This window comes from Phyllobates terribilis, unplaced genomic scaffold (assembly GCF_046119375.1).
Source record: "Phyllobates terribilis strain yellow unplaced genomic scaffold, ASM4611937v1 Scaffold_11__3_contigs__length_659146591, whole genome shotgun sequence".
Classification (NCBI taxonomy): domain Eukaryota; kingdom Metazoa; phylum Chordata; class Amphibia; order Anura; family Dendrobatidae; genus Phyllobates; species Phyllobates terribilis.
This window is the reverse complement of record NW_027362771.1, coordinates 119,199,879-119,217,071: the sequence shown is the minus strand read 5'-3', so window position 1 is coordinate 119,217,071 and position 17,193 is coordinate 119,199,879. Positions and strand designations below refer to the sequence as shown.

The 17,193-nt window shown below is 41.9% G+C and overlaps 1 protein-coding gene across 3 annotated transcripts in view; it reads right to left on the bottom strand.

Annotated features, from left to right (window-relative positions):
• The window catches only part of CFAP54 (cilia and flagella associated protein 54), a 526,588-nt gene that overhangs the window by 505,341 nt on the left and 4,054 nt on the right, over window positions 1-17,193 (bottom strand). For all 3 annotated transcript variants that reach the window (XM_073651573.1, XM_073651574.1, XM_073651575.1), the window contains exons 4-6: window positions 8,273-8,444; window positions 8,041-8,099; window positions 1,222-1,365 (exon numbers count right to left, since the gene is read on the bottom strand). In XM_073651573.1, coding sequence (XP_073507674.1) covers window positions 1,222-1,365; window positions 8,041-8,099; window positions 8,273-8,444 — 375 coding nt within the window. The remainder of the gene's footprint in view (window positions 1-1,221; window positions 1,366-8,040; window positions 8,100-8,272; window positions 8,445-17,193) is intronic.

Here is a 17,193-nt window from a genome sequence, read left to right as displayed (position 1 = left end):
AACACATAACATTTTTATGCCACATGTCTGCTGCAGACAATCAGTGACCACTGGCAGGCTTCAGGCTTTTCTTTGTCACTTGCTCTGATGGAACATTGGTGAGCTTCTGTCCATCAGCGGTCGCTGGTTGGCTGCAGCAGAGCCATGACACAAAAATGTTACGTGGTCCGCCAGGAATGGCAGTGCTCTGATGAGGGTGGTCGTCAGTACCCGGCGCCTGTGAATAGCGGTAACTTTACTGCTATTCAGTCGGGGAACGTGGACTACATCGGAGCTTCGTGGGAACAATTTTGGTAATAAATTGGTGAACTGCGGGCCTGCATGGTTGGTAGATTACTGCGGGCCTGCATGTTTTTTTTTTATTTTCAATAAATTGGTGAACAAGGGATAGTATGGGGGAGTCTTTATTCAAATAAAGTTTGTTTTTTTTCTCTGTGTGTTTTTTTTTTATTACTGGGTTAGTAATGGGGGTGTCTGATAGACACCTCTCCATTACTATCCCCAGGGCTTGATGGCAGATGTGATTTTTGACAAATCACATCTGTCATCAACCACAACTACCATTACCCCAATTGCCACCGCACCAGGGCAATCGGGAAGAGCAGGGTAAAGTGCCAGAATTGGTGCATCTAATGTGATGCTCCACTTCTGGGGCAGCTGCGGGCTTGTATTGTTAGTGTGGGAAGGACCCAATAATCAGGGACCTTCCCTGACTGATAATATCAGCTCATAGCTGTCTGCTTTACCTTTGCTGGCCATCAAAAATAGGGGGAACCCCACATCTTTTTTTATTTTTTTAATTATTTGGTTAAACAAGGCTAAACACCCTTTAGTGCCACATGAAAGGCACTAAAGGGTGCTAATTTATTGTATGTATGGGGGCTCGTGAAATTATATATCTCATGATATCTATCTATTCAATATATCTATTCTAAATATTCTAAAATATTTAGAAAATCTTTTACACTTCACAAATACTTCCTACAAATACATTTAAGTTTGTGGATGTAACAAGAAAAAATATGGGAAAGTTCATGGGCTATGAATACTTTTTCAAGGCACTGAAATATTTGTCAGTTTTAACTGTATTGTAACAAAATAGAATGTAAGAAATTCTAGTGGAACTTATGGGATTTTTTTAGATCATAAATAAAAAAAAATCCAACAGAGAAATAAAATATATTGACTGACAAAAAAAAATGATGGCAACTTTTACTTTACCTCGCCATGAACACCAGCTTGACAGTCGAAATAACATTGGCACACGGCAGTATACAGGGTCGCCCTCCAGGTAAGGTAATGGACAGATAAGAGAGGAACTGAAGACTCCATGCACACACTTGCCCATAACAGGGATTCAAGAGCCTGAAATAAAAGTGTATGTAACAAATATTTACTATCTGATAAAAGGTAGTAATTTGACATTTATGGGGCATCAAGTGTTTTATATCTAGCATGTTGATAAGAAATTGGTTTACAGATACCAAAGAAATAAAAACAGGACGTTAATGTTGTACACTGAGATTTATTATTTCATAAACACTGATAAATATGTGGACATAGACAAGTAGAGCAAACACAGACTACTGTTTTGTTTTTATAACCCTGTGATATACCCCAATGTGGCCACTAGAGGTCCCCCCCACATAAGTTATCCAATATACGCAATGATAAGTATTAGATCATTGCGGCACTTTATTGAGTCTAATAACTTATTTTTGACAGGAGAGAGTTAAATGGTAACTACAGCAAACATTAGCAGCACAATCCCGACAGCAGAAGGTACACTTTAATGCTATGGACTAGGACAGGTATGCAACTGACTGCAGATGTAGTGAAAGACACTTATTGGGGCATCTGATCACAGCACAATGACCTAGAGAGGGACAGTATTTATTAATAGGACAGATGTGCTTTGTGATCCATTTAGTCACAGCTTTAAGGGAATCTGTCAGTGGGATCAACCCTCCTAAGCGTCTACATGGGCATGCAGGTCACAGAAAGATAACTAAAATGATACCTTGCTATTTGTGATCCAATATCTTATTTTTCGTAATATGTAAATGAACTGTTAAGATCTATGACCTGAACACATAACTCCCTGAGAATCTGCCTCCACAGCATATTGTAAATGAAAGGGGCATTTCCAGTGAAAGACATATAATGACTGACAGTCCACTATTCTGATCCTACTGCATAGCTGTGTGTGATCATAACTAGCACAGTGCAGCAGAACTGAGTTTTGCTTCATTACAAAGACATTTGCAGCTGCATCTCTCATCTTCTACTGTCAGCTCAGCTGCAGGTCTGTGCTTGATTACAACTAACACTTTTTTAGCTTTCATCTCCCAGGCATCCAGTGTGGGGGACGGTAGCACAGCAGAGCTGACAGCACTGGGAGAAGAGAACTACAATTGTACATGTGTCTGTAATCAGACAATGTTCTTCATTACTGCCCTTCCCCCACACTGGCTGCTTGAATTACTGTTAGTTGAAATCAGGCACACCTCTGCAGCAGAACTGACAGCACTATGAGGGGAAAAGAGAAGTTGCAGACGTGTTTGTAATGAGACAAAGATCAGTTCTGCTGCGTGTGACTAAAACTGTTAGTCATTACATGTCTCACATAGGTAACACCTCCTTTCATTTAAAATAAACTCTGGAGGCAGATTCTTAGGTAGATCTGTGACCAGCCCAGAGAGCTAAACAGCTCATTTTCATGTTAAGAAAATCATTGATTTCTCTGGAACAAGACATCAGATTGTACATATGAAGGTGTCACGCAAGGTGTGTGAAAGACTAAGTGCAACACAAAGGGAAGGGGGGAAAGGGAGCCCAGATACTAGGGAAAGGGGGGAGTGGAGACCTCCTAGGCTGATCTGATATCACCCTGTCTCCACTAACGTCCCTATATTGGTTCCTCACAAATCGCCGCACGCGAACCTAAACCCTGTATTTCCCTAGCGCTTGACCCTGGTTAGGGAAGGGGGGATGAACACTAGTCGATCCCCACTAACTAGCTTTAGCCAACTTCAGAGAGATACCCCCAAGCGTCCTCCTAGCACCACAGAGCAATATAGCAATCTGAGAGCTCCAAGCATTCACAAGGAAACATGTGAGTATCACCGGCCCTTTCCTGCTGCAAAGTGAAACTATTTAAACACCCAGGACTGGTTGTCAATTAGCAGGAAGGAGGTAGCTGCTGGGTCCTAGAAACAGCTAAGAAGATATCTGTAATGCCAAACAAAGAGATCTTCCGCAACCAACTTCAGGGCGACTGTCTGTCACATCTGACACACCCGTGACAGAAGGTGTCATGTTATTCAACTTTCTATGACCTACATGCCTATATAGATGGCTTAGGATGGTCCTACTGACAGATTCCCTTTAAAGGGTTTGTTCAAGACATTTATTTAATTTTGGCAAGGAGCCTAAAGTGGAATCATAAGTGTGTAATGTACTCACTGTTAGGATTACGCTTTTTCTACACTCTCGGTCCTCGTCATGTGAGTGCTAGAAATGAGCAAAAAAAATTGTAGGACCCTGGTCCAACATCCATGTTGGTAGACCGTGGCAGCCAGACCAGAGCAGTGAGAACTTCCTTGGCCAGCATCCCGGGCACCATTTACATGGCCCTTAGTCACTAGGCCTCACGTGATGTTATGTCATGAGGTGTGTATCACTGTGACTTCTTGATGTTGGAAGGGCCCTGTAGATGCCAGAAATACTCAGGATACAAGCACTGAAGTGCTGACCATGGAAGTTTGCGCTGGTTTGGTTCTCCTTCCATGGAGTATCAACATGAAGGCTGGATCGTGGTTCTCCAAATCTCTTTGCTCATCTCTAGTGAGAGCACACATGATTTGCACACTTATGATCATGTGCCAACTGCTTTACCTTTAGCTTTTGTTCATTGAGACCAGTCAGAGAAGTAGAAGAGAAAACAGTTGGTACATGATCACAAGTACACCTATGAGTGGTAGGTGATGAGTAACAGGAGAGTGGATACAGCACAATCCTTACAGTGAGCATATTGCACAATGATTCCAGAGGTTAAACTCCCTGCTAGATTATATAAATGTCCCAGACAACCCTTTTAACTCACAGATCAATCTACAACATTTCGTTTATTAACAAAAAACACAAATATGCTCAGTGAACTGATAAATACTTGATTTTCCTGCACGTTCTCAAAAATGGAGTACTCAGAAATGTTCATGTGGCTTGTCACTACTCCCATTAATAAAAAAAAGTCTGTGTAGCTTGAAATAGCTGTTTAAATAGGCAATTTGTCCTTAAATTATAAAAAAAAAAAACACTTATTCCATGGACATTATGATAGTTGCTGCAATTCCTTTACCTGGCTCATCATTGCTGTCCTAAGTCAAAGGGTCATCCCTTTCCATAAGAACACATGATAATAAAATATGCATGTGAGGCCTGACAAATGCATTCATACTATATATTTAGTCTATTAGAATGTACTTTTAGAAAAAAGTGTTATTCCCAAAATCACAAATTATCCCCGAACCCCAGGTTATGGGATAACTTGTTGCTGGGGGTTTAAATATTAGGAGAAATCAGGGCTTTGGAACCCCGAGAATTGGGCTCTGCAGCCTCATGCTAAAATGAGCAGAATGTAAATTTTTTGACCTCAAAGACCACTCATCGTCTGTGGAATTGCCATTGAAATCTGAGCCCTCCAATTGGCTATTTCCAGCAGTCGCAATGACAATGAATGGAGCATGCACTCCTCCACTCCATTCAAGATGGGGCTACAGAGCCCCATTCTCAGTGTCTCAGCGCCCTGATCTTGGGATCACGGTTAACAGAGATCAGCAAGTTATCATTCAGATAGGGAATAACTTATTATTTTGGGAATAAGCCTTTAAATATCCCCAATATGCACAAAACAAACTTGACCAATGGTAAGTGTCAAACCTTTCTCTCGCGTGTCTACATTATTTTTATATATGGCATCTCCTTCTGCCCCTCTGTTTATAGAGCTTCATGTTGAAGAATGGGCCGTCCTATTCTTATATGCTAAAACTACATTTCTCAGCAGCACCAGGCTTCTTCTCAGTGCTGCAGGCCCCTCCTTCTAAGATAGATATATCATACCATGGGCAATTTTAAATTATATGGGTAAGGTGACTATTGATTGTTTTGAATGTAGTGACTGTGACCTACTATTTGACCAATGCTCATTACTTTTTTTCAAAATCCAAATTTCATTGATGACTCATTGCGATCTTCAGAGCATAATCTTGTGTCCCTCTCCATGAATAGTAGAGCTGAGCATTGCATAGATGAGCTGTGCTACAATACATCTGTTAGGGCAATGAGGCTGCAGTGATGGTGTCTATATTTTAGTAGACAGGGTCATAGGTGCATCTGATTTTCATGAATAAGAGATAGTGTCATTAGGTGCAAATTCTGTTGGTATCAACTTTGCTTCAGATGTTTTATTACATGGGGTCATTAGGTGCATCCAAGCATGATCGTCCAACAGCATTAGAACTACTGGAGGATGGACCAGGAAGCAACGGGGATAAAAAAAAAACAAAGAGGAAGTCAGTCATCTTTGCAGGGGTTGGCACTGGCAGGGGTTGGGGGAAGCTGCAAATCAGTGCAAACTTTAAAAAGTGCCTATCTAAAACTGCCCTTTTATTGAATAAAAGAGTGGTCTGTTCCAGACTGGTGATTTTATTAAATATAAGTTAGTTTTAAAAGAACTCATAAGTGCTTATAAATCCCTCAAAAGGGCCCTTACATGCTATCAAAGTGCTGGATTAGTGAAAATAGCTGGATTAGTGAAAATAGCCTATGGGGGGGTATTGGGCGCACTTATGAGAGCTTGTATGACCAACATATATACAGACGCAGCTCATTAAATTAGAATATCATCAACAAGTTAATTTATTTCAGTTCTTCAATTCAAAAAGCCATAATCATCAACATTAACAGAAATAAACACTTGAAATAGATCACTCTGTTTGTAATGACTTTATATAATATATGAGTTTCACTATTTGTATTGAAGAACTGAAATAAATTAACTTTTTGATGATATTCTGATTTACTGAGATGCACCTGTATAATAAAATAACTAGTCTGCGGCAGCCCACTCTCTCGTTAACTGAAAGTAGCCCCAGACTAATGATAGGTAATATTGGCACAAATAATTTGTTCGGTATGTATAGAAAACTGAGACCACATTGTGATTTTTTAATTAATTCTTTACATAAAAAATATGAATACAGCAAAATTTTGTCAAAGCTATCATAAAATAAAAAAGTTAAAAAAGTGCACAATTGTGGCTTGTACGTAAAGCTTCTATAAAGCTCTGCATATGTGACGTTATTTTATTACTCATAAATATAATCAATCACCCACTGAGCAACTTCAGCAACTTGAATTATTGAAGACGCCAAGTGCTCTGGCTAGTGACGAACTATAAGCTCTAAGAATAGATATGTTTTCTTCCTTCGTTTTCTTCATCTCTTCCCTATAGCTGCATTTCCTGGCATTTGGTTATAGACGTATCGGTATTAGAAATAATCCTGTATTATTCTAAACTTCCGGTTGCCATAAACAGCGCTTTCACACTTTCTAATAAAGGTTGCTATGTTAACGCAAAAAACTGGATAAATCCACCTGCTATTTTCTGAAATAGAAAACCAAATTCAAGTTTGCACTCAAGTGTTCTGGATTTTCAGAGTTAGTTGCATAGCATATGCAAGACTTCCCAATAATTCTGCTATTGCGGGTTCCTGATTTTGCAGTATGTTAAGCAGTATATTTAACTTAACAATTATTTTCTTGCTGACCCTAATAATTTAGTATGTTTTTTTAAAAAAAACATCCTCAAAATTCTATAATACAAATGACCAATAATTCCGTGCTGCTCTTATAGGTCAAACAGTTTAAAGGGACTATCCGACCACAGCGTACTGATGACCTAGCCATGGGATAGCTCACCAATATGAGATCGGTGGAGGTCCAACACCTGCCATCACCTCATATCTGCTATTATTTTTAGGAGAAATAAGCTACTAACAGAGGAGTCTGGAATGGGTCTTCTACCCTGTGCCCATTAAAAATATATGAATGCTTGGCTGAGTGCAGAGTTTGTGTATTGGGGAGTTGGGATAGGTAGCTGTGGACCAATTGTTCAGCTGGAAGCTATCTCATGTGTATGAACAGTTTTAATATATGTTCATAGATAACAAAAAAAACAACATAATAAACCTGGTGGGGTAATGCGGCTTGAACAGCTCATCAGAGATTCTCCATTTAATTCTTCGCAAGCAGTACCAGCCAAAACATGCAAAAGTCTCACTATTGGTCAAAGTCTAAGGTAAAATGATAGCTTTATCTTAATTCTTTGCAACTTTGGCTTATATTGTTATTTTTTTAATGTTAGACTCAGTCAGTGAAAAACATGTGCAGCGTATGATGACTTCTGTCAAAAATGCCTCATCAGCCTCATACTTTGGGAAGCATACATAGTATTCCAATTCATTTAATATTCTGAAATTAATACTCCAGCATTGTTTTTAATTTTACTACCCATTAGCTATTAGTATTGTATGTTCAGTGTGTACATTAAAATGCTTACCAATTGCTGTCTTCTGTCGTTTCAACTGCTGCCCCGGTACCCTTTCTTGCATCATGTGGCCACAGTTGTGACCCGCTGTCTCACACAGCGCCTTCTTTGTGGACCGGAAGTCACATTTTTAATGTCTATGAGACTTGGAACTAATAGACTTACATTAAGAAAGGAAGTAACGGTCGGCTGTGTGAATCGGCAAGAAAGAGCTGTGGTAATATGATACAGGAGGGGACCGGAGCAGCGCTGGAAACGGCAGAAGACAGCGATCGGTAAGTATTTTAATGCATATACTGAACATACATTACTGATAGCTAACAGGGGGGGAAACAAAATACAGCTGGAATGGCACTTTAATGTGATTCTAGCAAGAAAGACATTTTTATTTTAAATATATAACAACTATTGATTTACTGATTACATCTTACCTCTGATGAATGCCCCAAAGCCATTAAATGTCTGCATATAGTGTATATGTGGAGACTTCCTACATATAGATAAAAAATTATAATAATTGGTTATGAATAATTACATAAAATATGACAAATTGCCATACTAAAAGAGCACTCTGTTTACAAACACCAAGAGTAGCCATAATAACTGAACATTTACTTTTATTCATCAATGTATCTACGGTATAAAGTTTTATATTGGGCATACCATTAAAAATTAACCAGCAGAGATGTTCCTGTGGGAGGACAACTTGCATGATGAGTTGAAGAAATGACAATATATTAAGGCATTTCTTCACGGATTCTGGGTTCCGAAGATTGGCATCACTGGTCTTCACCAACTGGTACATGCAAATGCATCTTCCTTGCAGGGCATGGAACTGAAATTTGGGCACAAAGTATGTGAATTATTAGGGAAACATCTTAGTAAGACTTATTTTAGAGTTGCAGATATATATGTACACTGGAACCAAGCCCTTATTCCATACACATCTAAAGATTATGAAGATCTAACTGGTCCAGAATTTCCAGGATGCACCATTCTACAGGCAATATGGGCTGCTGCTTAAGACTATGTCTACCATTGAATCTAGAAGTCAGTATACATGTACCCTCTTACATCTTCCATTCCCTCAACTCCCCAAATTATGCCCAGAATCATCACGTCAATATTCATAGTAAAAGTCACAGGAAAGTTTCCACTGACGTGTCTGTAAATAATATTTGTACCAACATCAAACTGTGAAGCCTAAAACTCACAATTATACAGACATCAGAGGCGTTCCACATGATTTTCGAGGAGTTCCCTCTTGTGCCAATCACTGATTGACTAACATGTTTTTCTTCAGCTTTTCAGCTCCGTTCCCCTTTTGCGATGTGTATTAACCATTTATGTGTCCCTGCTACAGCAAAACACATTCACAAACCTTACATCCCGCAGATCTTGTTTTTTTAAGTGGATCTGATAGCTCCCCTTATAATTACACTGCACTTATAAGCATCCTTTCATGAATTCTATTGTCCAAATGGCACTTGGGGCACCAAAGTCTGATGAAAGATCTAACTTAAAGGGGTTGTGCGGGGAAAAAAAGTAATCAACTTCCTACAGGATAAGTAATAACTTACTATCAGTGAGGGGTCCGAATGCTGAGATCCACACCAATTATCAGAACTAAGAATTTTTATCCCCCGACAGAGTACTTCTATACACTTTACAAAATGTAGCAGCAGTTCCATTCATTTTCTATGGGGTTGCTGGGAAAAAAAACAGCACCGCACCTGGCAGTCTCATTAGAATGTAGCAGCGGTTGAGTGTGGGCACTGTCGCTCCATTCTAATGGAGGTTAAAGTGCCCTATCTGCGGATTGGTAGGGGTCCCAGCAGTCACTCCCCCACAATCAATAGGTTTTCACTTGTGCTGTATATAGGTGATAACTAGTGTTGAGCATTCCGATACTGTAATATCGGGTATCGGCCGATATTCGCAGTATCGGAATTCCGATACTTAATTCCGATACTTTTACAATATCGAATACCGGAATCGGAAGTTCCCATAATGCCTGCGCTCTGCAGTGTCTGTGAAGGATGACAAGCTGGATGGCAGCGCGATCCAGCCTGTCATCAGAATGCCATCCCAGCGGGGGAGAATTCTCCTGATTGTTTAAAAGCCGGCGCGCGGTAAAAAGCCGCCGGCTTTTAAACAATCACACAGCCTCATACTGCTTCCCCACAGCCTCCCACCCCGATCCTCCGCTCCCCTCGCCACCTCCCATCCCGATCGTAAGTTAGGACCGGGCAGGGAGCGCAGCACCAAGGAGCGAAGGACCCGGGCGGGGAAGCCGGCAGTGAAAAGACTTCACCGCCGGCTTTCCCGTTCTGTGCTGCGCTTTCCCGCCGGTTATTTCAAATGAACAGCTGAGGTATCAGGTGATGCCGATCAGCTGTTCATTTGAAGTAGCCGCGGTGCCCTCAGAGGGTTCATGTGAGTTCATGCTTGACTGCATGAACTCACATGAACTTTCCCACGACCGCACAGGTCAGCCACACCTCACAGACCATCAGACCGGTCATGATTAGTGTGTGTGCGGGGTGTCTGTGTGCGGGGTGTCTGTGTGCGGGGTGTCTGTGTGCGGGGTGTCTGTGCGATGTTTGTGCGGGTGTCTGTGCGGGTGTCTGTGCGGGTGTCTGTGCGTGCAGGCAGACATAGGCCGATGTGACACTACTACTCCCATCGGCCTATGTCTGTCCCCCGTCCACTCGTGCCAGCAGGATCAGCTCGATGGGAGCAGTAGTTCCCATCAGTCTGATCCTGCTATTTAAATTGCCCTACTGTGCCCCAATAAATGTTAAATACATGTCATTGGTGGCCAGTGGTTACCTACAATAAATTAGTTCATACATTACCTGTCCCCGCCGATCGCCACCTAAAATAAAGTAAAAAATAAAAAACTACACCTATACTCACCTAGACACCTAATTCCCCGAAGCCATCGATCTCCTGTAATAAAATATAAAATAATAAACCACAACCTTATCCTTACCCCTCCGGAGTAGTCCACGAGTGTCCCACGAAGATCTCCAGTTCAGAGCAGCCACATAGAATGTGACCGCTCTGAACCGCTGCCGCCGCTAGAATGACGGGGCCGTAAAGCAGCCCCGTCATTGCATAAGCGGGTTCACCGGAGTTCAGGCAGCGCTGCTCCGGTTAGCTGCTTTACGGCCCTGCTGTATCGTGAGAAATTCCCACGGTACAGCACTGCCGTAAAGGAGGTCTCCGGAGCTGCGCTGCCTGAATGCACTCCGGTGACCTCAGTCAGTGGCTCCCGCTGCCGGGAGCGGACGTGTTCCCGGCAGTGTGAGCTTACAGCAGCCATGCACAGCTGTCACCATCTCCAGATGTGACAGCTGTGCATGGGAGATCAGCACAGGAACGTGGACAGGTAACTATTATTTTTAGTGAACTAAGAATTAAATAAAATGGTGTGTTTTATTTCAAATAAATTATTTTTTTCTGGGTGTAGTGTGTTTTTTCTTTTTAACACTTTGTAGGTTAGTAATGGGGGTGTCTTATAGACGCCCATCATTACTAACCTGGGCTTCATGGCAGCTGGCGCTGACATGAACCCCACCACTATTACCCCCTGCCACCGCACCAGGGCAGCGTGGAAGAGCGAGGCTAAGTGCCAGAATTGGCGCATCCTACGGATGCGCCATTTCTGGGGCGGCTGACGGCTGGTGTTTCTAGCCTGGGAGGGGGCCATTATTCATGGCACCCTTCCTGGGCTATTAATATCAGCCCCCAGCTGTCTGCCTAGCCTTTGCTAGCTATTAAAATAGGGGGGACCCCACGTCATTTTTTTGGGGGGGGTCCCCCATTTTAATAGCTAGTAAAGGCTAGGTATTCAGCTGGGGGCTGATATTAGTAGCCTGGGAAGCTCCGTGGGTTTTACCCCCTTCCCAGGCTTCAAACATCTGCCCCAGCCGTCTGCTTAACCTCCGCTAGAGACTAAAATTATGGGGGATCCCACGCCATTTTTTTTTTAAATAAATCCTTTATTTTAACACTAAATGACATTTGAGGAGTTAATAAAGATGCAGTCCCTAAATTATTATTTATTTTTTAATTAATTTTTCCCAAAACTTTTGACGTGGGCTTCGCCATATTTTTGTATGCCAGCCAGGTACAGCATCCAGCTTCTATGAACGCGCCATTTTCCGGGGCGGCTGCGGACTGCAATTTTCAGCGGGGGGGGGGGAGGGGGGCAGAAAGCTTGGGCCTCCCTGCGCTGCGGATTCCAGCCCCCAGCTGCCTAGTTGTACCTGGCTGGACACAAAAATAGGGAGAAGCTCCACGTTTTTTTTTTTTTTCATTATTTCATGAAATTCATGGAATAATTAAGAAAAAAAGGGCTTCCCTATATTGTTGTGTCCGGCTAGGTACAAATAGGCAGCTGGTGGTTGGGGGCAGCCCGTTCCTGCCTGCTGTACCTGGCTGGACACAAATATAGTGCAAAGCCCCACGTCAATTTTTTTAAATTATTTCAGGAAATTCATGAAATAATTAAAAAAAAATTGACGTGGGGCTTCGCTCTATATTTGTGTCCAGCCAGGTACAGCAGGCAGGAACGGGCTGCCCCCAACCACCAGCTGCCTATTTGTACCTAGCCGGACACAACAATATAGGGAAGCCCTTTTTTTCTTAATTATTCCATGAATTTCATGAAATAATTTAAAAAAAAAAATGCGTGGGGCTTCGCCCTATTTTTGTGTCCAGCCAGGTACAACAAGGCAGCTGGGGGCTGGAATCCGCAGCGCAGGGAGGCCCAAGCTTTCTGGGCCCCACCCGCTGCAAATTGCAGTCCGCAGCCGCCCCGGAAAATGGCGCGTTCATAGAAGCGCCATCTTCTGGCGCTGTACCCAACTCATCCAGGGCCCTGGTGCGGTGGCTCACTGGGTAATAAAGGGGTTAAGGCCAGCTTGGCATTATCAGCTGGCCCTAAGCCCGAAATTCATGGGGTCACGCCAATATTAGACATGACCGCCATGAATTTCTAGTAAAGTATTTAAAAAAAACACAAACACCCAGAATAAAGTCCTTTAATTGAAATAAACACACAATTCTTTATTGTTCTAAATTAAACCATACATACCATCACGCCCATTCCAGCTGAAGCCAACGATCTCCTGCAATAAAAGTAAAATAATAAAGCAACCTCATCCTTACCTTTCCATGGTTCCCACGACAGCTCCAGCTCTGCTACATCGAGATGACAGGCTGGACCGCAGCAGAACGCTGCCATTCAGCCTGTCATCCCGCAGACACTGAGAAGCGCAGGCATGCTTCCACTCCTCAGTGTCTGGCTGTGACGGCATAAAGATGAGCCGAGGTCATGTCCAATGAACTCAGCTCACCTCATGCACGTCACTGACAGCGTGGGAAAATTCTCCTGCACTCAGCACTTCAGCGTGAGAATTTTCCCACGCTGTCAGTGAAGTGCATGAGGTGCGCCGAGTTCATTGGACATGAGCTCACCTCATGTACGTCACTGACAGCGTGGGAAAATTCTCCTGCACTCAGCACTTCAGCGTGAGAATTTTCCCACGCTGTCAGTGACGTGCATGAGGTGAGCTGAGTTCATTGGACATGAGCTTACCTCATGCACGTCACTGACAGCGTGGGAAAATTCTCCTGCACTCAGCGCTTCAGCGTGAGAATTTTCCCACGCTGTCAGTGACGTGCATGAGGTGAGCTGAGTTCATTGGACATGAACTCGGCTCATCTGGATGACGTCACAGAGAGACACTGAGGAGCGCAAGCATGCCTGCGCTTCTCAGTGTCTGCGGGATGACAGGCTGGATGGCAGCGTTCTGCTGCGGTCCAGCCTGTCATCTCGATGTAGCAGAGCTGAAGCTGTCGTGGGAACCATGGAAAGGTAAGGATGAGGTTGCTTTATTATTTTTCTTTTATTGCAGGAGATCGTTGGCTTCAGCTGGAATGGGCGTGACGGTAAGTATGGTTTAATTTAGAACAATAAAGGATTGTGTCTTTATTTCAATTAAAGGACTTTTTTCTGGGTGTTTGTGTTTTCTTTTAACTTTGACTATGGGGTTAGTAATGGGGGTGTCTTATAGACGCCTCTCCATTACTAACCTGGGCTTGATGTCAGCTGGCATTATAAGCTGACATCAACCCCAGCCCTATTACCCCACTGCCACCGCTACAGGGCAGTGGGAAGAGCGAGGCTAAGTGCCAGAATTGGCGCATCCTATGGATGCGCCATTTCTGGGGCGGCTGACGGCTGGTGTTTCTAGCCTGGGAGGGGGCCAATATTCATGGCACCCTTCCTGGGCTATTAAAATCAGCCCCCAGCTGTCTGCCTAGCCTTTGCTAGCTATTAAATTAGGGGGGACCCCACGTTATTTTTTTGGGGGGGTCCCCCATTTTAATAGCTAATAAAAGCTAGGTATTCAGCTGGGGGCTGATATTAGTAGCCTGGGAAGCTCCGTGGATATTACCCCCTTCCCAGGCTTCAAACATCTGCCCCAGCTGTCTGCTTAACCTCCGCTAGAGCCTAAAATTAAGGGGAACCCCACGCCAATTTTTTTTTTAAATAAATCCTTTATTTTAACAGTAAATGACAAGTACAGTAATCAACACTGTCACTGTACTTCATATATATGTGACTGACATGTTTCTATCTATCTAATCTATGTGTGATTCTCTATTCTTTCTATTCTAAATTGTCGGGTACAGATGCTGAATTGCCGGCCGGCTTTTTTAAAGAGACGGTGCATGAAAACACTATAATTTTTTAAATAAATCCTTTACACTAAATGACAAGTACAGTAAGCAACACTGTCACTGTACTTCATATATATGTGACTGACATGTTTCTATCTATCTAATCTATGTGTGAAGCTCTATTCTGTCTGTTATAAATTGTCGGGTACCGCTGCTGAATTGCCGGCCGGCTTTTTTAAAGAGACGGTGCACGAAAACACTAATATTTTTTAAAATAAATCCTTTACACTAAATGACAAGTACAGTAAGCAACACTGTCACTGTACTTCTTATATATGTGACTGACATGTTTCTATCTACCTAATCTATGTGTGAAGCTCTATTCTTTCTGTTGTAAATTGTCGGGTACCGGTGAATGCCGCTGATGAATTGCCGGCTTTTCATGTCATTCTACATTATTCTTAGTTGTTTTACTTCATGTAGAATTAACCTACAAGGAAAGAAAGGGTTTATTTTCATTCCGATATTTGTGTCCCATTGACTTGCATTGGTTTCCGGTATCGGAATCGGCGATATCCGATACTTTTTGGGTATCGGCCCGATCCAATCCGATACGATATTTCCTGATATCGGAAGGTATCGCTCAACACTAGTGATAACTTGTTTTCACTGGACAACCACTTTGAGGGTGTTTAAGCTTCCCCTTACTCTTCAAAGGAAGTTCTGCGGATTATTAGAGGCCAAAAGTCTCATTGATACCATGATCTTTCCTGATCTTCTCTTGGTCTCCGGATTTGTTCTTTCATATGGTACCAGCGGACACATTATTATTGGATTACATTATTTAATGGAGGTGTGTTAAAGATGTTCCAGACAGTCAATACTTTCCATATAGTCTGTATTTAAAAAGAGCTCCCAGAGAACAGATCTCTATCAGGACTGTTAGTGACCATAAAATAATATTCTAACCTTCTATGTTATTCATTGATGACATGACCTGTCCACTGTATTATACAGAGTTTTCAGAAAACTACAATTAGATCTGGGTAGTGAAACATCATATGTTACGTGTCAGAGAGGTGACCCATACATAGGAATTATTCTGGTGGGAATACTACTATTATGCATTTTTTTCAGCAAAACAAGTACAACTCTGATTACAAAAAAGATGTGATGCTGCGTAAAATGCTATTCATCTGTCTCCACATCCTCCATGCACGGTAACTGCCCTTAGACAGACAGATACTGGCTGATGACCATGTTCTACCTAGTGTGTCCCCCCTTTTCCATATAGATTGTAAGCTTGCGAGCAGGGCCCTCACTCCTCATGTAATTATTGAAATGTGATACATTGTATTGTTTATATTGTCTGTAGATGTCCCTACTTAATTGTAAAGTGCTGCGGAATATGTTGGCCCTATATAAATAAAAATTATTATTATTATATTATTATTATAGTTATTTAAAGGATCCATAAAATGACATTGAGCTACTATTGGTTGAAAAATTAAAATACAGCCAACTTTGCTCCAGATGAAGATGCCGTGTCATCAGTTGGCTAAAATTATCATTTATTGTAAAACTCCACCGACTAACATTTGTTACGGTTAACATTTCCGTAATTTGGACTGAACAAATCTGTTTTGCATTTCACTGCATATTCCATTATGAATCTGTCGTAAAATCTGCTTGTATATTTTGTTGCAGATTTGCCACAGACTTTAACCTATGCTTTGCAAAGTATCCTCAGAAAGCATTGAGATGCAGCATATTTTACCGCTTACTAATGTTCCGATACGCCCTATGTCGGGTGCGAGTGTATAGAATAAGCTAAGGTGATGAGCCCTCTGCACACATGGTGGATGCCAGCTGTGTTATACAGACAGCACCTGCCTCTAAGGCCACGGCTCCACTATCAGTATTTGATCAGTATTTGGTCAGTATGTTTTCTCAGGAGTGGGAGCCAAAACCAGGAGTGGGTGATAAATGCAGAATTGGTGACTTGTTTCTATTATACCTTTTCTCTGATTGTTCCTCACCTGGTTTTGGCTCCCACTCCTGAGAAACAATACTGACCGAATACTGACCAAATACTGATAGTGGAGCCGTGGCCTAAGAGTAGAGATTGGACAAAGCTCCAATTGCTGCTTTTTAACCATTTAAATGCCACTATCAATCTTGTTCCAGAGAACAATGGGCCCCATGCAATGAGGTGAGCTGACGGATTCCCAAGGCAGCCGGGGGTCTACTAATGGTCTCCCTTGCAGCAATGTTGGTGCTCAAATGAAGGCCAGCCTGTAGCGTGCAATACCACATATAGTATTGCAGTATATACAGTGGGTACGGAAAGTATTCAGACCCCTTTAAATGTTTCACTCTTTGTTTCATTGCAGCCATTTGGTAAATTTTAAAAAGTTCATTTTTTTCTCATTAAAGTACACTCTGCACCCCATCTTGACTGCAAAAAAAACAGAAATGTAGAAATTTTTGCAAATTTATTAAAAAAGAAAAACTGAAATATCACATGGTAATAAGTATTCAGACCCTTTTCAGTACATTATATAGTAAAATTAATAGTGTTATTCAAAATTACAACTTTTACCAGTAAAACAAGTCCTTATACAGCATATTGGTAGAAAAATACAAAAGTCTCTTGGAAGACAAAGAGGTTCTTGGAAGACAAAAGATGGGAAAAAATAAAAGAGCAAAAAATGAAAAAAAATGGCCAGTCATGAAAAATCAGTGTTGTGTTAAAACTTTGTTTTGGCCCCCAAAAAAGATATAAATGGCATTAGCTAAAGCTTTAGTTTGACAGAGAAAGAAAGAGGGGTAGATTTTTTAACAGCATAAAGATTTAAAGGATTTCAATGAATTTTCAATGAAAATGC